Source organism: Pleurodeles waltl, chromosome 10 (genome assembly GCF_031143425.1).
Source record: "Pleurodeles waltl isolate 20211129_DDA chromosome 10, aPleWal1.hap1.20221129, whole genome shotgun sequence".
NCBI lineage: Eukaryota > Metazoa > Chordata > Amphibia > Caudata > Salamandridae > Pleurodeles > Pleurodeles waltl.
The window spans coordinates 836,679,356-836,706,650 of NC_090449.1; the positions used below are offsets into that span (position 1 = coordinate 836,679,356).

Here is a 27,295-nt window from a genome sequence, read left to right on the forward strand (position 1 = left end):
TCTAAACATTCCTAAAAATGTAATCTTTATTAATAAATTGGTGTCTTGTTTCTTTCATTTTGTGTGAATTTCTTATTCTGTTGTTTGGTGCTGTTAAATGCTTTTCACATTGTTCCTTTGCTATGCCTTACTGCTCACAGCCAGATACCCAGGGTTGAGCTTAAGGCTAAGTAAATGTACCTGACTGGAACAAAGATGATATTTGTAAGTGTACTGAATGATAAGGCCTCCCAGCCACATGATATAGTACACCCAAATCTTCAAATTGGTCCTAGCGGTATGATCCAGAACATGTGTTTGACTGTACTAGACAACTACAGGCCAAAAAAAAGTAATATAATGGGGAGCAGCAGCCAATGGCCAATTGGTCAAGTGAGCCGCAGCTCAAAACTGTTTGGGAACCACTGCCCTAAAGGAAGCTCTGTGCTCAGCAACTGTCCTAAAGGCACTTGACTTCAATAAAGAGTTTGCAGTCCAAATTGATCCTTTTGAACATGGTATTGGGGCAGTTCTGTCACAGCTGAATGACCAGGCTCAAGATCAACCAGTTGCCTTTTTAAGTAGACAACTCCTCCCCAGAGAGCAGCGTTGGAGTGCCATTGAGAAGGAAGCCTATGCTGTGGTTTCGTCCCTGAAGAAGCTAAAGCTCTACTTGTTTAGGACTCACTTCAAAGTTCAGTATGACTACAGACCTCTCAGATGGCTAAATGAAGATAAAGGAGAGAATCCTAAACTGTTGAGATGGTCGATCTCCCTACAGGGTATGGACCATGTAAGGAAATGCTTCTTTTTGGATGTTCATCACAACATTCGTGGACTGATGCTGCTGCTTTTTCGACTCTGAGAGTACACTGAGACCTGCTAATATAATCTCAGTGCCAATGTTTTAACCCCATACAAATTACATGTCAAATTGGATACACCCAATCGGCAATGTCAGACTTATCAGTCCCTAGTATATAGTACCCAGGGTACCAAGGGCATGTAACACAGAGTATCCACTCAAGGCTGCAGCACTGTGTGTGCCACTGTTTATGTGACAAGGTACAAAATGTCTCCCAGCCTGCCACTGCAGACTGGAAGGACAGTGTTTTCACTGACAGCTGGACCTTACCATTCAAACCAATGGCAGAGTCACCCTTTCCCTTAGCTATATATATATATATATATATATATATATATATGTCTCCCCAAAGGGACGCCCGTGGATTCCTATGGCAGGGAGCTGTATTTTGTTAACTAAGACATATGTCTTTACATCAACACTTCCACATTTTCATTTTGCCGTGGGTAAAGTTGGTAGTCCCATTGGCTAACACAGAGTTAATGGGTGGTATCCCAACCCAGCTGACGTTTGACTGGGACTATCAAACTCAGTCATGTCAGGTATTGTTAGAAATGGGGTCGTTGGTTGACAGTCAGGTTACCCCCTGTTCAAGCAAGGACCCTCACTCTAGTCAGGGTAAAAGAGAATCACCTTCAGCCAACCCCTGCTTATCCCCTTGGTAGCTTGGCAGAGCAGTAGGCTTAACTTCAGAGTGCTAGGTGTAAAGTATTTGTACCAACACACACAGTAACTTAATGAAAACACTACAAAATGATACAACACAGGTTTAGATTCCACTCACGAGCGGGACATTGCGTCATTTCTCCTTTCGTCGGGTCGGCCGCGTCGTTTCTTTTTTCCGCAGAAGAGTGATGCATTGATGCGTTGATCCAGTCAGCAGTCTGGGGTCCGCGCAGGCCTTGCGTTGCTTTTACATGCCCAACTGTACTTGCCTCGGAAATCCGGCCGCACGATGATCAGAAAATCACGCAGCGTGGGTTGCGATCTCCCAGCCTCCGTCAGCGATGCTGCGCGTCATTTCTCCTGCTCCATGCATTGACTCATCGGACACGTTTTGGTCGAGCATCGATTTTCACCTGCGGAGTCACATCGATCTTTTCCCCGCACGGTGCTCTGTGTGTGGATTTCCTTTTCTTTAGGCTACCAGCTTCTCCTTTCAGGGTACCAGGAACTGGATGGGCACCACAGGGCAGAGTAGGAGTCTCTCCAGAGACTCCAGGTGCTGGCAGAGAGACGTCTTTGCTGTCCCTGAGACTTCAAACAACTAGAGGCAAGCTCTAAATCAAGCCCTTGGAGAGTTCTTCTCAAGATGGAAGGCACACAAAATCCAGTCTTTGCCCTCTTACTCTGGCAGAAGCAGCAACTGCAGGATAGCTCCACAAAGCACAGACACAGGCAGGGCACTCTTCTTCCTCAGCTATTCAGCTCTTCTCCAGGCAGAGGTTCCTCTTGTTTCCAGAAGGGTTTCTAAAGTCTGTGATTTTGGGTGCCCTTCTTATACCCAATTTCTCCTTTGAAGTAGGCCTACTTCAAAGTAAAGTCTCTCTTGAATGTGAAGTCCTGCATTGCCCAGGCCAGGCCCCAGACACTCACCAGGGGTTTGGAGACTGCATTGTGTGAGGGCAGGCACAGGCCTTTCAGGTGTGAGTGACCACTCCTCCTCTCCCTCCTAGCACAGATAGCACTTCAGAAAATGCAGGCTACACCCCAGCTCCCATTGTGTCACTGTTTAGTGTGAGGTGCAACCAGCCCAACTGTCAAACTGACCCAGACAGGGAATCCACAAACACACAGAGTCACAGAAATGGTATAAGCAAGAAAATGCTCACTTTCTAAAAGTGGCATTTTCAAACACACAATCTTAAAATCAACTTTACTGACAGATGTATTTTTAAATTGTGAGCTCAGAGACCCCAAACTCAATATGTCCGTCCGCACCCAAGGGAATCTACACTTTAATCAGATTTAACGGCAGCCCTCATGTTGACCTATGAGAGGGACAGGCCTTGCAACAGTGAAAAACACATTTAGCAATATTTTACTGTCAGGACATATAAAACACATTACTATGGGGGTCATTACAACATTCGCGGGAAAAGCCGCTTACCGCCATGAAGAATACCGCCAACACACCTGCGCGGCCGCGGAATTCCGCCACGGTCATTATGACCCACAGCTCAGAATCCCCCAAAATTTAGACAACCACACAAGTCTGCCACACCAAAGGTCAGTGATAAACTGGTAATAGCAAAACCTCCACCGTCACGCCAACAGGAATACGCCCACACTATCAAGACCCACGAATCCACGTGGCAGTCTTTCAACCGCGGTATTCCATTGGCTGTACAAACCGCCGCTCTCAAAATACACACACCCTTACAAAACACATCCACATTGGACAATTCCAAATACACACACCTGATACACATATGCGCACAACTCTCACACACCCAATACAATATAAAACACACACCCACATCACCCACAAACCCTTACGACCACAATTGCGACAGAAGGCCAGAGAGAGACACTACAATCTACAACCAAGCATCCACAGGCACACAGTACCATCACCCACATAACATCCACGCACCTCACACAACACACCACTAAATACCACCCCACATATCACAACACACACCACCCCACACATCACCCACACCACCCCATGGCATGGCAAAGACACCCCAGGTTCTCTGAGGAGGAGCTCAGGGTCATGGTGGAGGAAATCATTCGGGTAGAGCCACAGCTATTCGGATCACAGGTGCAGAACACCACCATAGCTAGGAAGATGGAGCTACGGCAAAGAATAGTGGACAGGGTCAACGCAGTGGGACAGCACCCAAGAAATAGGGATGACATCAGGAAGAGGTGGAACGACCTACGGGGAAGGTGTGTTCCGTGGTCTCAAGACACCACCTTGCGGTTCAGAGGACTAGCGTCGGACCCCCACCTCCTCCCCCACAAATAACAACATGGGAGGAGCAAGTCTTGGCTATTCTGCATCCTGAGGGCCTCGAAGGAGTAGCTGGAGGAATGGACTCTGGTAAGTCAAACCTTAACTACTATATCCCCACCCTACCTGCATGCCATCACATACCCCCACCCTCGCCCTCACCCCCATCACTCCTACACCTCACAAATGTCCCACTATCACAAACCACACATCCCAACACCAAGCCCTGCATGCAACACCAAAGCATGGACACCCTTCAACAATGCATGGCCACTGCACATACCCATACACCCCCCTAAACCATCATCATACAAGGTCCCACACAGGAATGCAAGCACTGGGGTACACGGTCACCCACCATGGTACACACAGATGCAATAATTATGCTTTTACACCCCTGCAGGACCCCTACCCAGCGTCACCGCACAGGAGGGTCCACACATGTCCACACCACCAACAGAAGAGGCCCACAGTGATGACAGCAGCTCTGTCCAACTGGATCTAGACGACCAGCCCGGCCCATCTGGTACCTTGGGACAGTCGGTTCCCCTCACACAGTCACAGGCCACTACAGAGCTTATCCCCTCTGGAAACACCAGCACATCACCCACCCAGCGGGCCCATACCTCTGTCCCCAGGACACATCAATCAGCAGTGTGACCACCACTACAGGGAACCCAGGCTAACCCACCACCCCAACAACAACATGGACCTGGGGGCAGTGGCAGTGGGCACACCGTTCAAGGGGACAGAGGCCCAGGGAAACAGGGGAACTGGGAGGGCTGCTGTGCGACAGGGGGAGGACAGGCCCAGGGAACCCACTCTCCACGACGCCCTCTCCAACATCATGGGAGCGTACCATCATTCCCAGGAGACAATGGCAACGGTACTTGCCAAGTTTCAAGTGACCCAGCGGCTGCAGGAGGAACAGTATTTGGGCTTCAGGGAGGAACTCAGATCCATCAATTCCACCCTGGGCACCATCGTAGGGGTACTGCAGGAAGTCCTCAACACCAGGAGGGACACTGTGGCACATCAAGGGGCCCCTGACACTAGCCTGGACGATGAAGGCCTCAACACCAGGAGGCACCACCACAGGACCACCAAACCAGCACCCCACCCCCTGCAGAGGGAGAACCACCCCGCAAACGGTCCCTGAGTTCCAGGACAAAGACAGAGAACGTTGCCAAAACCCCTGCCAAGAAAGGAGACCGTCCTGAAAGTCATCCTTTTGTCCCACCTTGTCACCCTGTCCATCCTCAAACTGCCCCAGCTCCACTTCCTATGCCCCTTTGGACAATGCACCTGTGAGACTAATAGACTGGACTCTGCCATGGACTTATCTCCACCATCACCCCTCACCATTTTACAACCCCCTTCAATATTGAGCACTTAAATAAACACCCTTAAAGCACAAAACAATCTGGAGTCTGTCTGTGATTTTGAAATACTGTATTAGCAATTACAGTGACAAAATGCCCTTTCATTTGTAATGTCAACATACCTATGTCACCCAGCTCTAGTCCATGAGGAAACAAAGCAGATGTCACACAGTGGGACCCATATCTGTTAAATCGTAAGGGAAAGTGACAACTCAATGACCATACACTGAGTGAAAAGGACAGACAGTAGAGAGGTAGTAGTGTTAAAGTACATGTAGTAGGAAGGTTTGTCTTCTTACCTGTGTCTCACTGGAAGTATTGCAGGATCACAGAGTTCCTGTTGTCGATGTCCTCTTCTTCTGCTTCCTCGTCTTCGCTGTCCACAGGCTCCACAGCTGCTACAACACCTCCATCTGGACCATCCTCCTGCAGAAAAGGCACCTGTCGTCGCAAAGCTAAGTTGTGAAGCATACAGCAGGCCACGATGATCTGGTACACCTTCTTTGGTGAGTAGAATAGGGAACCACCTGTCATATGGAGGCACTGGAACCTGGCCTTCAGGAGGCCGAAGGTCCACTCTATAATCCTCCTAGTTCACCCATGGGCCTCATTGTAGCGTTCCTCTGCCCTTGTCCTGAGATTCCTCACTGGGGTCAGTAGCCATGAGAGGTTGGGGTAGCCAGAGTCACCTGCAAATGGCGAGGGACAACTGTTAGACACACTCTAACCTGAAGGGATATCCCCAGACCCAGACAACTATTCCCACTGATTTGGTTCCAGGTGCTCACCTAATAGCCACACACGGTCCCTCTGGAGTTGCCCCATCACACAAGGGATGCTGCTATTCCGCAGGATGTAAGCGTCATGCACTGAGCCAGGGAATTTGGCATTAACATGGGAAATGTACTGGTCTGTCAAACACACCATCTGCACATTCATCGAATGGTAATTCTTCCGGTTTCTGTACACCTGTTCACTCCTGCGGGGGGGACCAAGGCCACATGTGTCCCATCAATGGCACCTATGATGTTGGGGATATGTCCCAGGGCATAGAAGTCACCTTTCACTGTAGGCAAATCCTCCACCTGAGGGAAAACGATGTAGCTCCGCATGTGTTTCAGCAGGGCAGACAACACTCTGGACAACACGTTGGAAAACATAGGCTGGGACATCCCTGATGCTATGGCCACTGTTGTTTGAAATGACCCACTTGCAAGGAAATGGAGTACTGACAGCACCTGCACTTGAGGGGGGATTCCTGTGGGATGGCGGATAGCTGATATCAGGTCTGGCTCCAACTGGGCACACAGTTCCAGGATTGTGGCACTATCAAGCCTGTAGATGATGATTACATGTCTTTCCTCCATTATCGATAGGTCCACCAGCGGTCTATACACCGGAGGATGCCGCCATCTCCTCACATATCACAGCGGACGGTGCCTATGAAGGACAACAGCGAGCACAGAGTCAACCAACTCAGAGGCACGTAAACACAGCTTACTCAGAAAACCATTCACAACCCAAATTTTGCCTGTATGAGTGTTGAGGCAAGGCCTAGGTATGTGTGACGCAATTAAAAATTAAAACCATGTGGGCCCCTGAAATGGCGGCTGCCTGACCTGTAAAGTGGGACAATGGGATGTGAGGTAACTGCGTTGGCGTTGTACACCGTTGCGGTAGGCGGTCGAAGACCGCGGCGCAATTCTGCATTGGTTAACATTGGACCCTATGGGTCCCAGGAGCCAATGACGATGTACGCCTGCGGTGACGGTACGCACCGCCACGGACGTGACGGCCATTTTATATCTGTTCAATCACTCGATACCTGATTTTCGACAGGAGAGGACCTACACTGCAAGTGCTGCTGTGACCTCAGTCTGGAAGAGACAATGGCTCGTGCGTCTGGGGAAAGGACCCCTGCCTTCAGCACGGAGGAGTTGGAGAAACTCATGGATGGGGTCCTCCCCCAGTACACGCTACTCTACGGTCCTCCAAACAGGTAAGTACTCTGGGAGCATGCTGTATGGGCAATGCCTGTGTGGAGTGGTGTGGATGAAAGATAGGGGGGGGGATTGATGCGTGCATGAAACGACGGTGAGTGCATGTGCCACATGGCAAGGATAGGAATGCAGGCCAATGACTGTGACGGTGTAGTTGGCAATAACTTCTCTTTTTCCCCTGTACAATTCACGTAGGTCAGCGCCCACCAGAAGAAGGATATTTGGCGTGCCATCGCCAAGGACGTCCGGACCCTGGGGGTCTTTCACAGACGGAGCACCCACTGCTGGAAAAGATGGGAGGACATTCGCCGCTGGGGCAAGAAGACGGCGGGGGCCCAGCTGGGGATGGCCTCCCAACGTGGGAGGGGTGCCTGTCGCACCATGACCCCCCTGATGTTCAGCATCCTGGCGGTGGCGTACCCGGAGTTGTATGGGCGCTTGAGGGCATCACAGCAGCAACAAGGGGGTGAGTACACTCTCATTCTGCTGATTCAGCACGCAGTGGAGGTTTTCTGGGTGGGGGAGGTGGGCTGTGGGTTTCCCTAGGCCAGGGCAAGTGTGCTAGTTAAGTCCCGTTTTTCAGGCAGACCCTGTGGCACCCCACCCCACCTAGATACAGTGCCAACTACACCTAGTCAGGCTCCTGTAACATCCATGTGTGCAGATATCAGACAGAGCCTTGTAGGCCATGTCCAGGGATTGAATAGTGGACCCCAAGTGCGCGGCGTAGTGCAGGGGGCTTCTGTGTCTGTCGTGTCTGCCAACGGTAGCGGTAATGCATGCACTTAACATGTCTTTCTTCTGTCTCCCCCCCCCCTTTTTGTGGTCTCCCTGTACATGTGTGCATTAGCATCATCAGGCGGAGGAGCAGTGGCACCGGAGCAGGAGGGAGCTGCATCCCACATGGCCCTGGAGGGTGACACTACGGAGTCTGATTTCACCAGTGGGACGGAGGGTGAGGGGAGCTCCACGACAGGGACAGCAGCACCAGTGATACAGACTCGTCCTCTGATGGGAGCTCCCTTGTGGTGGCGGCCCCATCTGTGCCCCCCGCATCTACAGGTACAGCCGCCACCCCCCCTCCAGCACCGCCCTCCCAGCAGCCCCTCAGCCTTTGCCCCGTGCCCACTCACCCAGGAGGGTGGGCATCTCCTTTGCCCCAGGCACCTCAGCCCCTGCCCCAGTCACCCCTGCTGCCCTCAGTGAGGAGGCCATTGACCTCCTCAGGTCCCTCACTGCTGGGCAGTCTACCATTTTGAATGCCATCCAGGGTGTAGAGAGACAGTTGCAACAAACCAATGCATTCCTGGAGGGCATTCATTCTGGACAGGCAGCCCTTCAGCGAGCTTTTCAGACTCTGGCCTCAGCACTGATGGCAGCCATTGTCCCTGTCTCTAGCCTCCCCCCTCCAACTTCCACCACCCAGACCCAATCCCCTGTACCTCAGCCTACCCCAAGCACACCATCAGACCAGCATGCACACACCTCAACACACAAAGGAAGCTCAGGCAAACATAAGCACCACACATCCCACAGACACTCACGCAAGCATCACACACATGCAGACATACCAACATACACTGCCTCCAACGTGTCCCCCTCCTCCTCGTCTCCCTCCTCCCTCCCAGTCTCGTCTCCACTCACACCTGCATGCACCACATCTACAGCCACTAATTCCATCACCAGCACACCCACTACCACACCCCGCTCACGTGCAGTCACCACCCCTACTACCATTCTCACATCCGCCGTGTCCTCTCCCAGTGTGTTTGTGACGCCACCTCCCAAGGTACACAAACGCAGGCACACACCCATCCAACAGCCATCCACCTCACGACAGCCTCCACCGCATGCACCTTCACCCAAAGTCACCAAACGTACACCTCCTACGACCACAACCTCTTCCTCCACTCCCAAACCCCCTCCAGCTACCCGTCCCAGTGTTCCTAAGAAACTTTTCCTGTCCACCCTTGACCTCTTTCCCTCACCTCCCCCACCCCATCAGTCTCCTAGGGCCCGACTCTCCAGGTCCCAACCTAGCACCTCAGCCACAACATCGGTGGGACCAGTGGTGCCAGTAGTCACCGGATTCTGGAGTGCACCAGGCAGCAGGGCAGCCAGTGTGGCAAGGAGCCACAGCACGGACAGTCCCCCACCTATCAAGCATCAAAAGTTGGCCAGTGCCCGGCGGGAGAGAGGGAAGACACCAGCCACCAAAGCCGCTCCCAGGGGTACAGGTGGGAGTGTGGAGTCAGCTGCAACACCTTCCAAGGTGGGGAAGGGGCACAAGAAACCCGACAAGTCTGGGAAGATCAGCACGGCAGGGAAGACCACCATCAGCCCCGCTGACCAGGAGGCGACCGCCAGCAGCCCCACTGCCCCAGACAGGACCGCCAGCATCAGCCCAGATGCGACCGCCAGCAGCCCCGCTGGCCCAGACAGGACCGCCAGCATCAGCCCCGCTGCCCAGGAGGCGACCGCCAGCAGCCCCGCTGCCCAAGACAGGACCGCCAGCAGCAGCCCCGCTGGCCCAGAGAGGACCGCCAGCATCAGCCCCGCTGCCCAGGAGGCGACCGCCAGCAGCCCCGCTGGCCCAGACAGGAACCCCAGCATCAGCCCCGTTGCCCAGGAGGCGACCGCCAGCAGCCCCGCTGCCCAAGACAGGACCGCCAGCAGCTGAAGCGCTGCCAAAGACACTGCCGCCACAAGCACCGCTGCCAAGAACACTGCCGCCACAAGAACCGCTGCCAAGGACACCACTGCCCCAAGCACCGCTGCCAAAGACGCCGCCGCCACAAGCACCGCAGGCCCATGAGCACCAAAAGCACTGACGCTACTGAGGCCGCCACGAGCAGGATAAAGCACTCTGGGCACCAAGCCTCCTCCAGAACCAGTGGAGATTTACATTCACTACCTCTGTCCTTGGCAGGATGAAGCACCCTGGGCACAAAGCCCTCTCCAGAAACCTGTGGAGAATGTTATCCACTTGTGAGACTGTGGCTTTGCACTCCCCAGGATTGAACAGTGGACAAACCACCCACTGTAGAGACTTGTGAGACTGTGGCTTTGCACTCCCCAGGATTGAACAGTGGGCAAACCACCCACTGTAGAGACTTGTGATACTGTGGCTTTGCACGCCCCAGGATTGAACAGTGGGCAAACCACCCACTGTAGAGACTTGTGAGACTGTGGCTTTGCACTCCCCAGGATTGAACAGTGGGCATGGGGCCCCCTCGTGGATTTGGCGTCGTGCATTCAACCAGCTGAGGTGCCCCCCCTTTCCTTTCCCCCTGAGGTGCCTGTTTTATTTCTATCTGATGCCCCTGCAGTGTTCTCTCCGCCATGTTCGGGTATCTTGTGTGGGCCTCGCCCATGCAGTGTGGGCCCAGTGGTCCACAGACTTTAAGGGTGGAATACCCTGGACTAATATTCTTGGTGTATATATATGAAATAGTGTATGTATATTATTTGACTACTGAATTTGAATATATTACAATCATTTGCCTCATTTCCTTTTGTCTTTGCATTCTTCCGGGGGGGGTTGGGGGGGTGTAACTGTAATGTATCATGCTGTATTAGTGTGTGTGTTGCCGTGGGTGAGGGTGGGGGTGTTGCGTGTTGCGTGTGTGTGTCACAGTTTTTTCCCTCCCCCCTCCCCTGTGTCGTAGGTGCAGTACTCACTGTGGTCTTCACCGCCGGAGTTCGTGCTCCTGGTAGAGGAGCAAGAAGATAAAGGCTGGTAAAATGTGGAGCTCGGGTTCCATGGCGTCCTGGTTCCTCGTGGGGTGTGCAGAGGTTAGCGTTTTCCCTTCAAAGTCCTGTTTCCGCCATGTTTTTGTTCGCGGTGAATCTGCCCCGTAAAAGGTGGCGGATTGGTAGGTTGTGATACTGTATGCGGTACATTGTCTCCCGCCTGTCTGTTGGCGGTGACCGCCGCACTGTTTGTTTGTATCGCCGTGGCGGTCGGAGTGTTAAAGTGGTTGTCTTTGTTGGTGGTTTCCGCCACGGTCGTAATTCCATTTTTTTGCCACCGGCCTGTTGGCGGTTTTACCGCCGCTTTAACACCGACCGCCAGGGTTGTAATGACCACCTATATGTCCTACCTTAACCATACACTGCACCCTGCCCTTGGGGCTAACTAGGGCCTACCTTAGGGGTATCTGACATGTAAGAAAAGGGAAGGTTTAGGCTTGGCAAATGGGTACACTTGCCAGGTGGAATGTACAGTTAAAACTGCACACACAGACACTGCAGTGGCAGGTCTGAGACATGATAACAGACCTATTTATGTGGGTGGCACAACCAGTTCGGCAGGCCCACTTGTAGCATTTGATTTACAGACCCTGGCATCTCCAGTGCACTTTACTAGGGACCTACTAGTAAATCAAATATGCCAATCATGGATAAGCCAATTACATACACATTTTGTAAAGGAACACTTGCACTTTAGCACTCGTTAGAAGTGGTAAAGTGCCCAGAGTAACAAACACAGTAAAATCAGAGTCCAGCACACATCAACAACCTGGGGAACAGAGGCAAAAAGTTAAGGGAGACCACGCCAGGGATGAAAAGTCTAACAGGTATCAAACTAATTGTGGCATTTAATGTGACCTGATGGCCAGGATAAAACTAATTGTCACTTTTAAGGGTAGCCAACTTTTAGAAAGTTGCCACTGTGCTCTGTTCAGCCAGTAGTCTTGATGACGCAGAAAAGAGGGTCCAACATATATTCATACATATCATGTAATCAAAAGCATATAATGTAGTGTGATTTTAGTAAAGAAAAAAATGTACGAGGGAAATTGTGCCCTCGGGGTAGTTCGCCATCATTGTAAACGAGCTTTACTAATCATGAAGTATTGGAAATGTAGTAATCCGTCATAATTGTAAATGTATGCCATGATTTCTTGTTTGAAACTGTTTTGCTTAGCTTAAATTTAGTAGAGGCTTTGGCCTAGTTGCCTGGTCTCGAATTCTAACTGCGTGGCTTTTCCTTGAACTAATTAAACATATATTCTTGCTTGAAGTTGTATTTTTCCAGTAGAGCTGACTAATACACTTATCTCCAAGGTTTCGTACTAGGCCGGTTTCATTCCCTTTGATACAAGGTCAGTCTGCAGGTGCGGACAATGAAGGTACAGATAGTAAAATAATTGGCAAACCATGTTACAACTTGTGTTCCAAGGCTCCAAGGACAGTGTATGCATAAATGAGCGCTAGTAAAAGACAATTTTCATTGGACAATTTGAAGCCAACCTATGAATCCTCCAATGGAAGACCCTGCAGAATTTGGAATGTTTCTTGCTTAAACCCACTGGACAAAGAGAAGTCAGCCATTTTTCCTCGATGCCAGTTTGAAGCCAGATGCCAGACTCCATTTTTGGACAACACCCTGATGCCCTTTTCTCTATCTGAGAGAAAGAGACTTTAAGAATTCTCACCCTAGAGACTTTAACTTTGATTTGCCCCGTCTTGCCCATGCAGTAACTTTGCCCCATTCTCCTTGCCGCTGCAAGGAAGCTTGCCCTTAACTTTGCCCCTTTGAAACTTGCCCCATGCTGATCGAACCGGTACCTGAAGGACGAAGACTTTTCTTGAATGCTGATTGTATTTGGTAAATATGAAAGGATAATTGTATTATGCATTGTGTTTTTCCTTTTAGGTACCAACTGCTATTTTGATAGGGTCCTAGCTAGAAGTTTTCCAAATTTGTGTTGACTAAATTCGTTTTGCATGAAGTCCCACATGCCAATGCTAATTAGAGGTTAGTCGAGGGATTCATTTGATGCACCATGTCAATTTGAAATCTTGTTATGCTGACCAATGTATGAAATTAGTCAAATACAGTTAGTCATATTAGTGATTTGCATTGCGATAACTGAGTGTATCATTGTTCAGATTTTGCGTAGATTGCGTTTCTTCCGCCGTTATGGACAGCCAGTAATGTTCATATGCGTATATCATTTGGTTTTGAGACTTATATACATCGTGTTAGCTTTGCTAATATAGGGAAATAAATTCACTAACTTTTAATAAACTGGTGTGGTTATTCATGACTGAAAGGTCATGGTGCGCCGAATTACAAACTGTTATTGACTTCTGATGTGATATATTGATCTATTAATCGAGTATTGATTACCGATTACAATAGTTATTGATTATGGATCTGAGTGACTCGACTATTTTAGGATGAGGAGAGCCCGACTCGGTTAAAAGATCCACCGACCTCCAACGTGTCCAGGTACAGGTAATTTATAAGGGCTGGACGCGTTATCAGTCTCACACAGGCACACACACACAGACAGCTTTCTGACCACCTGGGGAGATGTGTGAACAACTCCCAGGCTCAGGAACAAAGGCAGTGCTGCAGCAGCAAGGTGTCACCTCCTTTGCCTGCATGGCCACTGAGGGGGTTAGCCCAGAGGTGGGCTTCAGAGGGGAAGCCACCTTTGATGGGGCACTTGACCCGGACCCCTGAGCAGAAAAGAGAAGGATGCCTTTTATTCCTGTAGATAGCAGGGAGACAGGGCCAGAGAGGGGAAACTTGCATCTAAACTGGATTTACCATTGGCATGTAGCCCTCAGGTATCCACACCTCTAGGGTGAGCTACCAAGCTCATGGCTACCGAAAGAGGGTTGTGCCATCTTGAATGGGACAAGAGTGTGGTATTCTGGGATAGCCAGATGGCACACATCACAGGAACTTCATCACTAGGTGGAGGGGCAGTAGCCCATTGGCTAATGACCACGTGGTCCCCTTAGGGCCACTCTGGGCTATCAAAGTTTGGGCTGTGCCTACAGCTCCTTGCTCGGGGAAAAGTTGATTCCCGACATCCAACAACAGCAGTGACTTCAAGGATCAGTCAGTTGATTTCCTGGAAATAGAACCAGGGACACAGGAGCTAAAGTTGCCCAAATCACCAAGATGGTTGTCACAGCTGAAGATTTGCTTCTACCAGTCGCTGGGCACCCAGGAGGCCAAATAAAAGACAGTCAAGACCTGCACACTTGTCTGCTTCATCATTGGGTCTCATCCTGGTCCATGAAAACCAGAATGGTCTGAATCATGTTTCAGGATATTTTTCCTGCCGGGGTCTGAATAAAGACAAAAATACCTCAAACAACCAAGGTGTCCCTTTATTCGCAGTTGTTTGGGTATGGTTAAAAAGTTATGTTTTAAAGGGTATAAGGACATAATGGTCCTAAACCCTACTATTGTTGACATGTTTCAGCTCCTATATTAAATGCCACTTAGGCCTAGAGCTTTCACCAAGACATAAGTTATGTTGCCTTGATGTACATATTCATTCAGTCATTCAATGCACACATACATGCATGCATAGAGGGATTACTACACGCTTAAAATAGCTGCCTTGCTGTTTTATTGTTTGGGGTCAAAGTACATAACATAGGAGTGATTGTCAGAATGATGCCATAGTGAAATTATTTTTATCCATCGCTCTGCATTGTTGCCCATTTAGTTGCATCATGCCTGATGTTTGGACCACACAGCTCAGGTTTGCATGCACTCATTCAGTGGAAATTCACTGCACAAAATCTCCAGCTTTGAAGTTTAATTTTAGTCTTAGCACCAGATTGTGACCATTGTTCTTGCATCTTGCTTTGTGGTCAGAAACATATAGTTTAGTTCTTATATGCACTCATGCACTTGCAATTCCTTATGTCAGTGGTTCCCAGCCTTTTGACTTCTGTGGACTCCCACTTTATCATTATTGAAACCCGGGAATCATTATTAGAATCCAGGGTCCGCAACTGAGTCATTACTGGATGCCAGGAAGCCCGGCCTAAACATTATCGATGAATTGAAATTCAAAACAGTACGCAAAAAATACAGAAGAAGCATTCATCAAACACAAACACAAATGATAACTCTCTTTATTTAATTTGCAAAACAAATATAAATAAAACAAATATTTTTATAGGAAGGTTCGAACTTCTCTAAATTCAGTTGAAGCCACACAACATCCCTACTGTATTCTGTTAGATGCACCTGCACTACTCTCACAAATCAATCTGGAGATACTAATTTCATTTTTAGCCTCCAATTTTAAATTCCGTCACATTTACAGTACGTTTGAAATTTTTCATTTGTGCATTTAGCCACTTTATTGATATACACTTTATTAATCTGTTAATATTATTTAATTTCCTACGAAGTCACAGGCCCGCTGAAGAGGCTTTGTGGACCCCTAGAGGTCTCTGACCACAGGTTGGGAACCACTGCCCTATGTGATTTCATTAAATATAAGGGTCAACAAGGCCCTACATGTCATGCTTCAGTAGCTAATTCCACATGATATATAGCAAACATCGCATTTCTTTAAAAAGGACTTAACCACTTGAGAATCCCTTATAGCCACATGGGAGCAAAGGGAGGCATGCCCCTGTCTCCGCACACTATTATGAGGAATCACGTCAACACACACACGAAGAAGAGAAAAGAAACACCCTGTAAATCAGACTTACATGAGGTACAGACAGCGTTACGTGTAAAGAAAAGCCACCTCAGAAGAATTTGAAACTGAGTGGTCAAAAACCTATGAAAGGTTCACTTACTTCGTCAAGGGAAGCAGGCCGGAGTATTCACATACTTTCAATCACACATCTCCAACCAACTCCACAACTACTTGTAGATTAATTGCTGCTATTTGTATTCCCGGTCGTTTGACAAGCCAGGTTCCCTACCCATATGTGATGCGTGATAACGTAGGTGAATGCGCAGTTGTTTCCAAAGACATGGGAACATGGGAGTAATAGTTCCCAAGAGTTCATTAGCCCTCTTAGTAAGAAGACGCTGATCTATTACACACGCCCCTCTCGGGTAAGAGAAAAAAGACATAAGGAAAATTTTGAGCACGTTTGCTGTCATGTCAATATAGGGGGTGAAACGTGTTGACAATTGCAGGGTTTTAGGACCATTATATCCTTTTCTCGTTTTAAACATAACTCTTTTCTACCATACCCAAACAACTGCGAATAAAGGGGCACCTTGGTTGTTTGAGGTACTTGTATCTTTATTAGGACCCAAGCAGGAAAAATATCCAAAGTGCTCCTTGGAACATGGTCAAGCCCATCCTGCTTTTTAGGGAGCAGTATGAGACTCGATGATGAAGCATGCCACTACTAGAGAGGGTAAAGATCTAACAAAAAGAAGAAAAAAAATATATTCTTGTGCCAGAAGGGTGCTTAATTAGAGGTTTAATTTTTACCTTTGAATGATTAGGCTAGGTATGGGATAGTTTTTGTGATGTGAGTTTGATTAGAGAGAGTGTCCCCCATTCTTTCTAGATTGAGAAAGTCTCTCTTCCCTCTGGAAAGGGGATTCCTGCGATACCTCCATTTATTTTTTGGATTGATACACTTCTGTGGGTAACTTTATGGGTCGAGTGATATTGGTCCGCAATAAGTATTTTTATGATTAGCAACGTTGATGACATTCTTGCAGAGGTTAGGTAGTTATTTTATTTGAAAAGAGATACGGCCTGATTTGGTCATGGATACGAGTATGGGGATGGGGCAAGTTAGCTATTCCACTTTCTACTAATAAGGGCAGGCATTGCAATTTACCGGAAACAGCAAAACTGCTCGGAGGATTTTGCTATACAAAAACTAATTCTTTCAAAGACAGCTACTGTTAAAAAAAAGGATATTGAAGGTATTCCCAACTAGAGGGCCAAGAAGACGCTTTATAGTTTTCTGTATGCATATCTTTTTAAGAAGTAAATGTAAACAACATAGGAATCTCTTGCAGTTCAAAGAAAGCCTTTCCTCATTTGTTATTGACAATGCTCTTCTTTATTGGAGCACTGGATTTATAAATTCTTGTTTACTTTATATGGATTAGATTCACCAATAAACTGACCACGTTATAAAACCAATACACATAATAGGATCTTTCGCTATTCAGTTCTTCATACTGAGTTGGTATCATATATCAGCTTTCCTTGGACAAAGGAAGGAGTGCCCTAATTTCACTGTCTTTAGACATTCGGTTACAAAGTATTTCTAAAGCGATACAAAGGCTTGATTGTAACAGTCAAGTGGACCCGTTCCAACATCAGAATCTTTCCTGCACGGCCACTTCATTGTGCATGCACCATGTGAAGAGTTTGAGGAATAGAAAGTTAAGTCCAGTGAGCATTCTACCACTTGGGTACTCACCAGGGAACTCAGCATGGCTGCTTTTATCGAGAATATCTATGACATTTTTTCAACTCCTATGTGATCTTGACTAAAACGAATTTATTCATAAGCAGGTGTTACGAGGGAGCAGTAGACATTGGAGAGGTTGCCTGGACTTAGAAAGGGAGTAAATGTCTCGGGGCTTAGTGAAACATGGATAAATCCCCTATCATCCCACAGCTAAACCAAACTTGCAAGGAAACTTAATGTGACTCTTTTGTTTCTCATTGTCAGTGCTACCCTACTGTATGTTGAACTCCCATGAATCTTCCTACACAAATCTCAAACGGGATAGTGTCATGTGCTTGTTTTACGCTTGAACTAATGTGAGCAATTAAAGGGATCAAATGAAACCTCAGACTGTTGCTAACTCATCCAAATGCCACCAATGAGGTTTTTCCTCCTTCCAACTCTAGAAAGAGGAAAGAGCCTCTAAGAATTGTTTTTGTGCAGGACAGTGTCCCTGTCCCTTACTCCCCAAAAATAATCCTGTCTGCCATGCAAGCACCCTTGCACCATGACGCAGGGGTGCATGCGCTGGTGCTAAGCCGTACTGATTTAACAAGCACAGAGCGAGAGAACAGGAAAGCACTATATTTTAGTTAATATGATGCATTCCAGCTCTCTCCATCTGACTCATCTCAGCAAGTTGTCTTGCTGCATTGTGCAGCATCAAATAATGATACATCTGGTCCTCAATTTGAGTGTTGCACTATGTGGGAGAATCAAGCGGAATCTGTTGCGGGATTGCAGTATATTCTGTGTGATTTCAGAGCAGGAGTGCTGCTCTTCTATGAGGAAATTCCGGATGATTGTAATTATTGCTCCCAGGTAGAATTTCCTTAATAAATTCCTGTCATCCTGCTATTGCAAGTGAATACTCATCCAATAGGGAATTACTGTGATGATCCACTTTTACTAGGTGGAACGCTGCATGATATTCCCTGTACTTGTCAATTAATTCAACCACTTGCCACCTGCTCTGAGGAGGTGGTAGATGTGTGTAGGGGCCAGGATTGCAGTTGGGTGAGGAAGAAGTTTTGAAAAGGGAGGGAAAGTGAAATGAAGCATTGCATGACCCTCCCCTCTTACCATTGAAAAAGGATGAAAGAGGGTGTTACAGCCGAGGCTTCATTCAATGTTGCCAGATGAACATTTTTGGCAATAAAATTGGGTTCAGTGTTCCTGCACCCAGGAAAAATGGGTATGAGAATACCAGACTAGTCACTCATGATAAAGCTGATCCCATCTCGGGACTACTGTTCTTCCTGATACATAATTAGGCCCTACATTCCGAATTTACCAATACCATTTATTGATATATGGTACCATATTTTTTTCAGTGCAAAAACATATATGTAATGTTTTTTTTTAATTAATTAAATTTATATTTGGAGGGTTGTGCAAAAATAATATTTTACTGAATTCCCTTCGCATATGAACACAATTTTCGCACGTATGTACTTCACATTGATATTTTAGGTAAAAAACAAGCAAGGACAGCTATTTTGCCATTGGTTTAGCTGTCTTTACCCTTGTGTTGAGAGTGGGTGTCTCTTGGTATATTAGGCTCTGTGTACAGTATTTGTATAGTACGTGACTCACCCAGGAGGTTATCCTGGCACTGAAGCAGGAGCAGGATAGGCAGAGCTTGGACCACGTTAGGTGAAGACCCAGGTCTTCAGTTTCTTGTGGCCTTCAGTAACTGAGGAGGTAGCTTTGATGTGAAGGACAAATCATTCCAGGTGTAAAGAGCGGGGTAGGAGAAGGCACAACCACTGGATTTGGTTCTGTGTATGGGGTGGCTTGGTGTGAACATGAATCTGGCTTAGCAGATGTGTATGGTAGTTTTGTGAATGTTTATTCTATTGTTGAGATACATGGGACTAATCTGTAGGCTTTATGTGTGTGTGTGTGTGAGGAGTTTAAAGAGTGCTTGTTTGTGGTTTGGGAGCTCTCTGAGCTGTGTGATGATGTCAATGCAGTGTAGGAGATTGAGGGTGAGCCTGGTTGCTAAGTTTTGTATAGTCTGGAGTCTTGTGACCAGGTGAGTGTTGTTTCGGTCATAATGTGCGCTGATATAGTCCAGCATGCTGTTAATGAGGGCTTGGATGGTGGTTCTGAGAGTGCTGATGGAGAGCAATTTGAAGATCCTATTGAGCATCTTCAGTGTTTGGAACCAGAAGATGGAGACTGCATTCAATTGGCTGGTCATGGTGAACTGGTTATCAATTACTATTGCAAAGTTCTTTACACAGGTTGCTGTGACGAGTGCTTGTCCAAATTTAGCAGGCCACAGATGGAGTCCCAGAGCGAGGTGTTTTTGCTGAATATTACTACATCTGTCTTGTCTGTGTTGAGCCTGAGGCAGTTGTTTTTCATCCATATAGCGACTTCGGTACTGCAGGTGGAGATATTGGTTGAGACATTTGGTGTCTTGTCGGTGAGGGAGAGTATGAGCTGGTTGTCTTCAGCACTGAATATGAAGTTGATGTCATGGTCACAGATAATTCTGGTGAGTGGGATTATATAGGCATTGAACAGGGTGGGACTTAGTGAGGATCATTGTGGAATGCTGCAGATGAGGTGGACAGTGTTCGAGTGGAAATGGGCATACTGACCCTTTGGGTGCAGACTGTTAGGAAGGAGAGAATCAAATGAACTTTGGGTCCTTGGATGCTGGCTTCATGCAGCCGATGGATAAGGGTGGGGTGGGAAATGGTGTTGAAGGCTGTGGAAAGATCAAGTAGGCTGAGGGCTGTGGTGCCTCTTCTGACCATGATCATCTGGATGTCATCCATGACAATGATGAGGGCAGTCCCTTTACTGCAAGTGGGCCTCAATCCAGATTGAGTGGTGTTGAGGAGGTGGTTGTCGTTAGGGCAGTTGGCTAGGCATTTTTTTTACATCACTTTTACCGGGTAGTGTATAGCAGGGAGATAGGTCGGAGTTGGCTAAGTCTCCTGGCCTGCTCATGGTTTTTCGAAGAAGGGGAGGCAAGAATGGAATGTACATATAGTAAATAGGACCTTTAGAGCAGCTGCTACACCTCCTTACCCATAAATGAAATATACACTGAGTACTAACGTCTTTTACACTGCATGCTAAGATTTCCCTTAAATGATAGCTTTGAAAATGATATCCCTTTAATCATTCAATGAAAATATATCTTAACATTCAAGAAAACAACAGTACCTCAAATGCAGGAAAATGCATAGGCTTTAGATTTTAAGTTGCTATGGTAGCATGACATCTGCTCTTATTCATAGCAACACTTTAAAGAACGCATGTGCAGTCTTAGAAAAGTACATTTCTAAAGCTGCCCTCCAGTCCTGACAGTGGTTCACCCTTTTCCACAGGTTTCCATCAACAGATGAACAGCTCGGATCACTCTCTGCTTCAGCACTTTTTCCAAGGATGCATGCAGCTTATTCATGTAGACGATCAGCTTGTGGATCTTCGTGCTATTGAGCAAGGCGACCCAGAAAACTTTGCAAATGTCAGCATCGACATGTGCGCCATCATAGATAGGTGAGTGCAGTCTTGATATTTTAAATATACATTTTTCTTCAACCATGGTGACATGAAGACATCCGACCGATGTTTTAAGTATTATGGGTCATGGAGATAGCTTGTTATATGATAACGTTAGATGCAATACTAATGCAATGTCCATGTGTTAGAAATTGGGTTTTTGGTTGGCAGTCAGGTTACCCCCTGTCCAAGCAAAAGCCCTCACTCTAGTCAGGGTAAGTCACACACAATCCAAGATTATCCTGTGCCCACCCTCTGGTAGCTTGGCACGAGCAGTCAGGCTTAACTTAGAAGGCAATGTGTAAAGTATTTGTGCAATAAATCATACAATATAGCACCACAAAAATACACCACACAGTGTTTAGAAAAATATATGATATTTATCAGGATAATTGTAGGTCAAAAAGAAAAAAGTTGCAATGGGAAATTGTAGAGATATCACTGAAAAGTGATATAAAGTGTCTTAAGTCTTTAGAATATAAACAAAGTCTCTTTCTAGCACAAGTACCTGGTTTAGAGTGGTAAAATCTCCTCAGAGGGCCACAGAGGAAGAGGTGCGTGGAAAAAGGGTGTGTGCGTCGATTTCTCCCCAGCACACGGGACTTGCGTCGTTATTTTCCACGCGGGGAAGTCGTGCGTCGTTTTCCGGTGCCCGGACAGTATCTTTCTGTGGATTGCGGGGATTACCAGATGTCCCGGGTCCGTGCGTGGATTTTCCTGCTTGTTCTCCGGCTGCGCGTTGGTCTGCGGGGCTGCGCGTCGAAATTACGATCTCACGGCAGGCGTCGCGTCGATTTCTCCTCTAGACGTCGGTCTGCGGGGCTGCGCGTTGAAATTACGATCTCACGGCAGGCGTCGCGTCGATTTCTCCTCTAGAGGTTGGGCGGCGTTGTCCTTGCGAAGCCGTGCGTCGGAGTTTCGGTCGTCCCAAGAGCGTCGCGTCGATCAGCGTCGGTGTGCGGCGTTTTTCTCGCCGCGGAACAAGTTGTGCGTCGAAATTTTCAGCGCACGGAGCGTCCAAGTGAAAAAGAGAAGTCTTTTTGGTCCTGAGACTTCAGGGAACAGGAGGCAAGCTCTATCCAAGCCCTTGGAGAGCACTTTCACAGCCAGACAAGAGTTCAGCAAGGCAGCAGGGCAACAGCAAGGCAGCAGTCCTTTGTAGAAAGCAGACAGGTGAGTCCTTTGAGCAGCCAGGCAGTTCTTCTTGGCAGGATGTAGTTTCTGGTTCAGGTTTCTTCTCCAGCAAGTGTCTGATGAGGTAGGGCAGAGGCCCTGTTTTATACCCAAATGTGCCTTTGAAGTGGGGGAGACTTCAAAGAGTGGCTAAGAAGTGCACCAGGTCCCCTTTCAGTTCAATCCTGTCTGCCAGGGTCCCAGTAGGGGGTGTGGCAGTCCTTTGTGTGAGAGCAGGCCCTCCACCCTCCCAGCCCAGGAAGACCCATTCAAAATGCAGATGTATGCAAGTGAGGCTGAGTACCCTGTGTTTGGGGTGTGTCTGAGTGAATGCACAAGGAGCTGTCAACCAAGCCCAGTCAGACGTGGATTGTAAGGCACAGAAAGATTTAAGTGCAAAGAAATGCTCACTTTCTAAAAGTGGCATTTCTAGAATAGTAATATTAAATCCGACTTCACCAGTCAGCAGGATTTTGTATTACCATTCTTGCCATACTAAATATGACCTCCCTGCTCCTTTCAGATCAGCAGCTACCACTTCAACAGTGTATGAGGGCAGCCCCAATGTTAGCCTATGAAGGGAGCAGGCCTCACAGTAGTGTAAAAATGAATTTAGGAGTTTTACACTACCAGGACATATAACTACACAGGTACATGTCCTGCCTTTTACCTACACAGCACCCTGCCCTAGGGGTTACCTAGGGCACACATTAAGGGTGACTTATATGTAGAAAAAGGGGAGTTCTAGGCTTGGCAATTACTTTTAAATGCCAAGTCGAGGTGGCAGTGAAACTGCACACACCGGCCTTGCAATGGCAAGCCTGAGACAAGGTTAAGGGGGCTACTTAAGTGGGTGGCACAACCAGTGCTGCAGGTCCACTAGTAGCATTTAATCTACAGGCCCTAGGCACATGTAGTGCACATTACTAGGGACTTATAAGTAGATTAAATAGTCCAATCAGGTATGATCCAGAGTTACCATGTTTAAAAAGGAAGAGAGCATATGCACTTTAGCACTGGTTAGCAGTGGTAAAGTGCGCAGAGTCTAAAAGCCAGCAAAACAGGGTCCAAAAAGTGGAGGGAGGCAGGCAAAAAGTTAGGGGTGACCACCCTAAGGCATGTCAGGTCTAACACCATGCATGTATTTTAAGATTGGTAAAAATCAGCTACTAAAGTGTTAATCCATAGTAAGTCACATTGAGTGTGTATTTTAGTCCGCATAATACATTTTTACCAATGGTGCCACAGTCTTATCACATTATTTGCCTTAATTAAGTAGCTACGAAATCAAAGGTGACAAAGCACCTTGTACTCGGTGGTGTAGTAACTGATTCATTGATCCTAATGGTCCATAAATCTACTAGGCCGCAGTGCTGTTGAACCTGTTGCACCACTGACAGCTATGACCATGATTTTGAGTGCCATAAAAAAGCAAATGGATCCAATATTGCATAAGCAAACATTCTAGCGTGTATATATATATGGGTCATTGCTTGAATCAATGAAATTATTAAACCTAAAGTGCCGAAGTCTATGACACTGAGAACTACAGGAGAGGTACTACAGATTTACCTATTCACATTCATGATCCTGCCTCCAATGTCAACAACTCTGTAAAGAAGGTATATTTTGTAAGACAAAATATTCCTCACAAAAGGCAGTCTTTTAGAACTACAGCCCATACATAGACTTATAGTTTGAGTCAGGTAGACAATGGGATAGAGACACACTGGCACACAGAACGCAGGGAGACACATACACCGAAGACACACACTGGGGTAAAGCAAAACAGGGAGAAATGACCATGAAGAGACACGGATATGAGAGATGCAGAACGACAAGGGCTCAACTTAGTGAACTGGGTTTAAATAGAGCCAACATTCTGTAAACAGACTTCAGTCACCGAAATCCTGGACATGCTGTATCCAAAATGCCCTGTGGAAATGTACTACACATATATGGCAAAATGTACAAACAGAATGTACCGCACATATGCTCAGTAATATAACATTCGACTAACACTCATACAGAGCAGTGGGTGACTGGTAATCGCTATAAAGAAAGTCACTGACTCACACAACTGGAATCTGGGACACACATGCAAACTGACAAGGAAAATACATACTTGTTCCTACCTTCTGAACTTACCATTGAGTGAAGGACATTTCTGGGCAAAGTTGGCTTCCTACAGAGGAGGAAATTGTGGAAGATCCAAGTAAAAGAAGAAGCTGCACTTTCCTTGATGAAAACCAGCAACACCATTGGAAAGTAAACATTTGGCTCAGGTCAGCAAAATGAGTAGGGATTTTTATTCCCAGTTGAAACCATAATATCCAAGAAACTCCCCCAGGAATTTTTAAACCAACAAGAAGGGAGATAAATAACTTTTTATAAAGGTGGAACATGGAAACCCTTTCATATCTTGTTGAAAGGGAAAATGTGCCAAGTGAACCCAATGAAGATACAACTCAACTTCAGTTTTATGCCCATTGTGGATTTTTGCTGCAGGATTCAAGTATCCATTGGTGCTTACAAAAATTCACTTTTCCTTCTGTAGACATACACTGCTACGCCGTTCTTTCTTGCTCAGGAGCTGGATTTTTTTGACCTGCTATCACAAATAATTGACATTAACCAATGTGAAGGATAACCTAATCGGTGATAAAATCTACATAAAACTAAAAGTGACAATTTCCCTTCCCGCAGTCTAGTACTGAAAATATACATGTAATTCCATTCTCAGCAAGAGGACAAGATGTGGAGTATTGTTTTACAAGATACTGTTTCCTGTAACTCCAACGTTGGCACTAACAAACATGCCAAATGCGTGGCAATCGATGAGCAGATATTAGCCACCTTGGCAATCGTGACCATTTCTGTATAGTTCTGTATGATTCATGAAGCTAACAGAAAACACAGTTCTGAGCATATTAATTATACAGTAAAGGCTGTCTACGGCCCTTCATCAGTAAAAGGTTTAATTAATACCTAGCCTAATTTCCAAAATTAGGGAGTGCTTTCGAAGCTAAATTGGTACTGGATAAACCAACTATCATTTTAAATAAATGGAAATTTTGAAACATGTTAAAGCGTTTTAGGCAATCTTCCATAAGCTCTGCTGCGGAACTGATTTACTGACTTTAAAAGTCTGCAATTTCAGCCAAATCGGAATTACTTCATCGTGTTTTCTTGAAAGAAGTTTTCATTTTATAGCATTGGAATAATGTGTTATGTTATGCGTGACTTCCATTTGAAGCCTCTATCTCTGGCAATTCACAACTATGACTTAGCAACAGTTGATAACAAAACTCATTACACACTATTTTTACGTCCTTGAGACTTCGAGGCCACGCTGATCGGTCTCCGAGAGCCTGCCAGCACTGGTCTGCTCATCTGTTTTGAATGAAAGCAGGAAGTATAGCTGCAAGCTCGGTAAGGAAGGTGTTGGCGGGTGGTTAATAATGGCAGGTACGTTTTTTTGTTTTTTTTTGTTTGACCTGACATCCTTGGTGTGGTCTCCCCTAACTTTTTGCCTCTGCTTCACAGGTTGTTGCTGTGTGCTGGACTCTGTTTTGGCTTTTTTTGTTACTCTGGGCACTTTACCACTGCTGAACAGTGCTAAAGTGCAAGTGCTCCCTCTTAGACCTATCAGCCTTAGGGTGGTCACCCCTAACTTTTTGCCTGCCTGCTTCCACTTTTTTTGACACTATTTTTGCTGGTTTTAGGACTCTGTGCACTTTACCACTGCTTACCAGTGCTAAAATGCATATGCTGTCTCCCTAAAACATGGTAACATTGATTCTTACCCAATTGGCATATTTGATATACTTGTAAGACCCTAGTAAAGTGCACGGCAGATACCCAGGGCCTTTAGATTGAATGAAACTAGTGGGCCTGCAGCACTGGATGTGCCACCCACATATGTTGCCCCTTAACCATGCCTCAAGCCTGCCATTGCAGGGTCTGTGTGTGCAGTTTCACTGCCACTTCACAATTGGCATTTAAGAGTACTTGCCTAGCCTTAAACTCCCCTTTTTCTACATATAAGTCACCCCTAAGGTAGGCCCTAGGTAACCCAAAGTGCAGGTTGCTGTGTAGGTAAAATGCAGGACATACATGTGTGAGTTTTATATGTCCTGGTAGTGGAAAACTCCTAAATTTGTTTTCCACTGCTGTGAGGCCTGCTTCTTTCATAGGCTAACATTAGGGCTACCCTCATATACTGTTTGAGTGGTAGATTCTGATCAGAAAGGAGTAGACAGGTCATATTTAGTCTGGCCAGAATGGTAATACAAAATCCTGCTGACTGGTGAAGATGGATTTTATATCACTATTTTAGAAATGCCACTTTTAGAAAGTGAGCATTTCTCTGCACTTAACATACTTCTGTGCCTTACAGCCTGTCTCCAATCCACGTCCGGGCTGGGATGGTTGACAGCTCTCTTGTGTATTTCAGGTTGCTCAGTGACACCTGCACGCATCTGCATACTGAATGGGTCTTCCTGGGCTGGAAAGGTAGAAGGCCTGCCTTCACACAATGGACTGCCAAACCCCCTACTGGACACTGGCAGACAGGGTTGTACTGAAAGGGGACCTTGTGCCCTTCAAAACTACTCTTTGAAGTCTCCCCAACTTCAAAGGCACTTTTGGGTATATAAATTGGGTCCCTGACCCTACCAAATGAAACACTTCTTGGGAAAGACACTCTGCTCCAGAACCTGCAACCTGCAAAGAGAAGCTGCCTGGCTGTCCAAAGGACTCACCTGGACTGCTTTGTTGTGAAGGACTGCTGCCTTGCTGTTGCCCTGCTGCCTTGCTGGCCTCTGGCTCTGCTGAGGAGGGCTCTCCAAGGGTTTGGATTGAGCTTGCCTCCTGTTCCTGAAGTCTCAGGACCAAAAAGACAATCTCTGCAAAGAAACTCCTTGTGTGGTTAAAATCGATGCACAGCCTGCTGGAATAGACTCACAGCCTGTCCAGCGGTAGGAAAATCACTGCATCGCCAAACCGGAATAATGCAGCCCGGCTCCCCCAGTGGAGATCAATACAGCAGCAACGTTACGACCGGAACTTAGATGCACAGCCCACCGGATCGATGCATCACTGAGCCAGAACGAAGCAGCCCGACTTTCTGCGAGAGGAAATAACAAACCGCCAGCCGTGCAGCAGAAATACTGCCGCATCTCCCACCGGATTGATGCAA

General features: G+C 46.9%; 1 protein-coding gene across 2 annotated transcripts in view; it reads left to right on the forward strand.

The window, feature by feature from the left end:
• The window catches only part of CNTNAP2 (contactin associated protein 2), a 2,759,350-nt gene that overhangs the window by 1,633,449 nt on the left and 1,098,606 nt on the right, over positions 1-27,295 (forward strand). For both annotated transcript variants that reach the window (XM_069211508.1, XM_069211509.1), the window contains exon 10: positions 20,748-20,919. In XM_069211508.1, the coding sequence (XP_069067609.1) occupies positions 20,748-20,919 (172 nt within the window). The remainder of the gene's footprint in view (positions 1-20,747; positions 20,920-27,295) is intronic.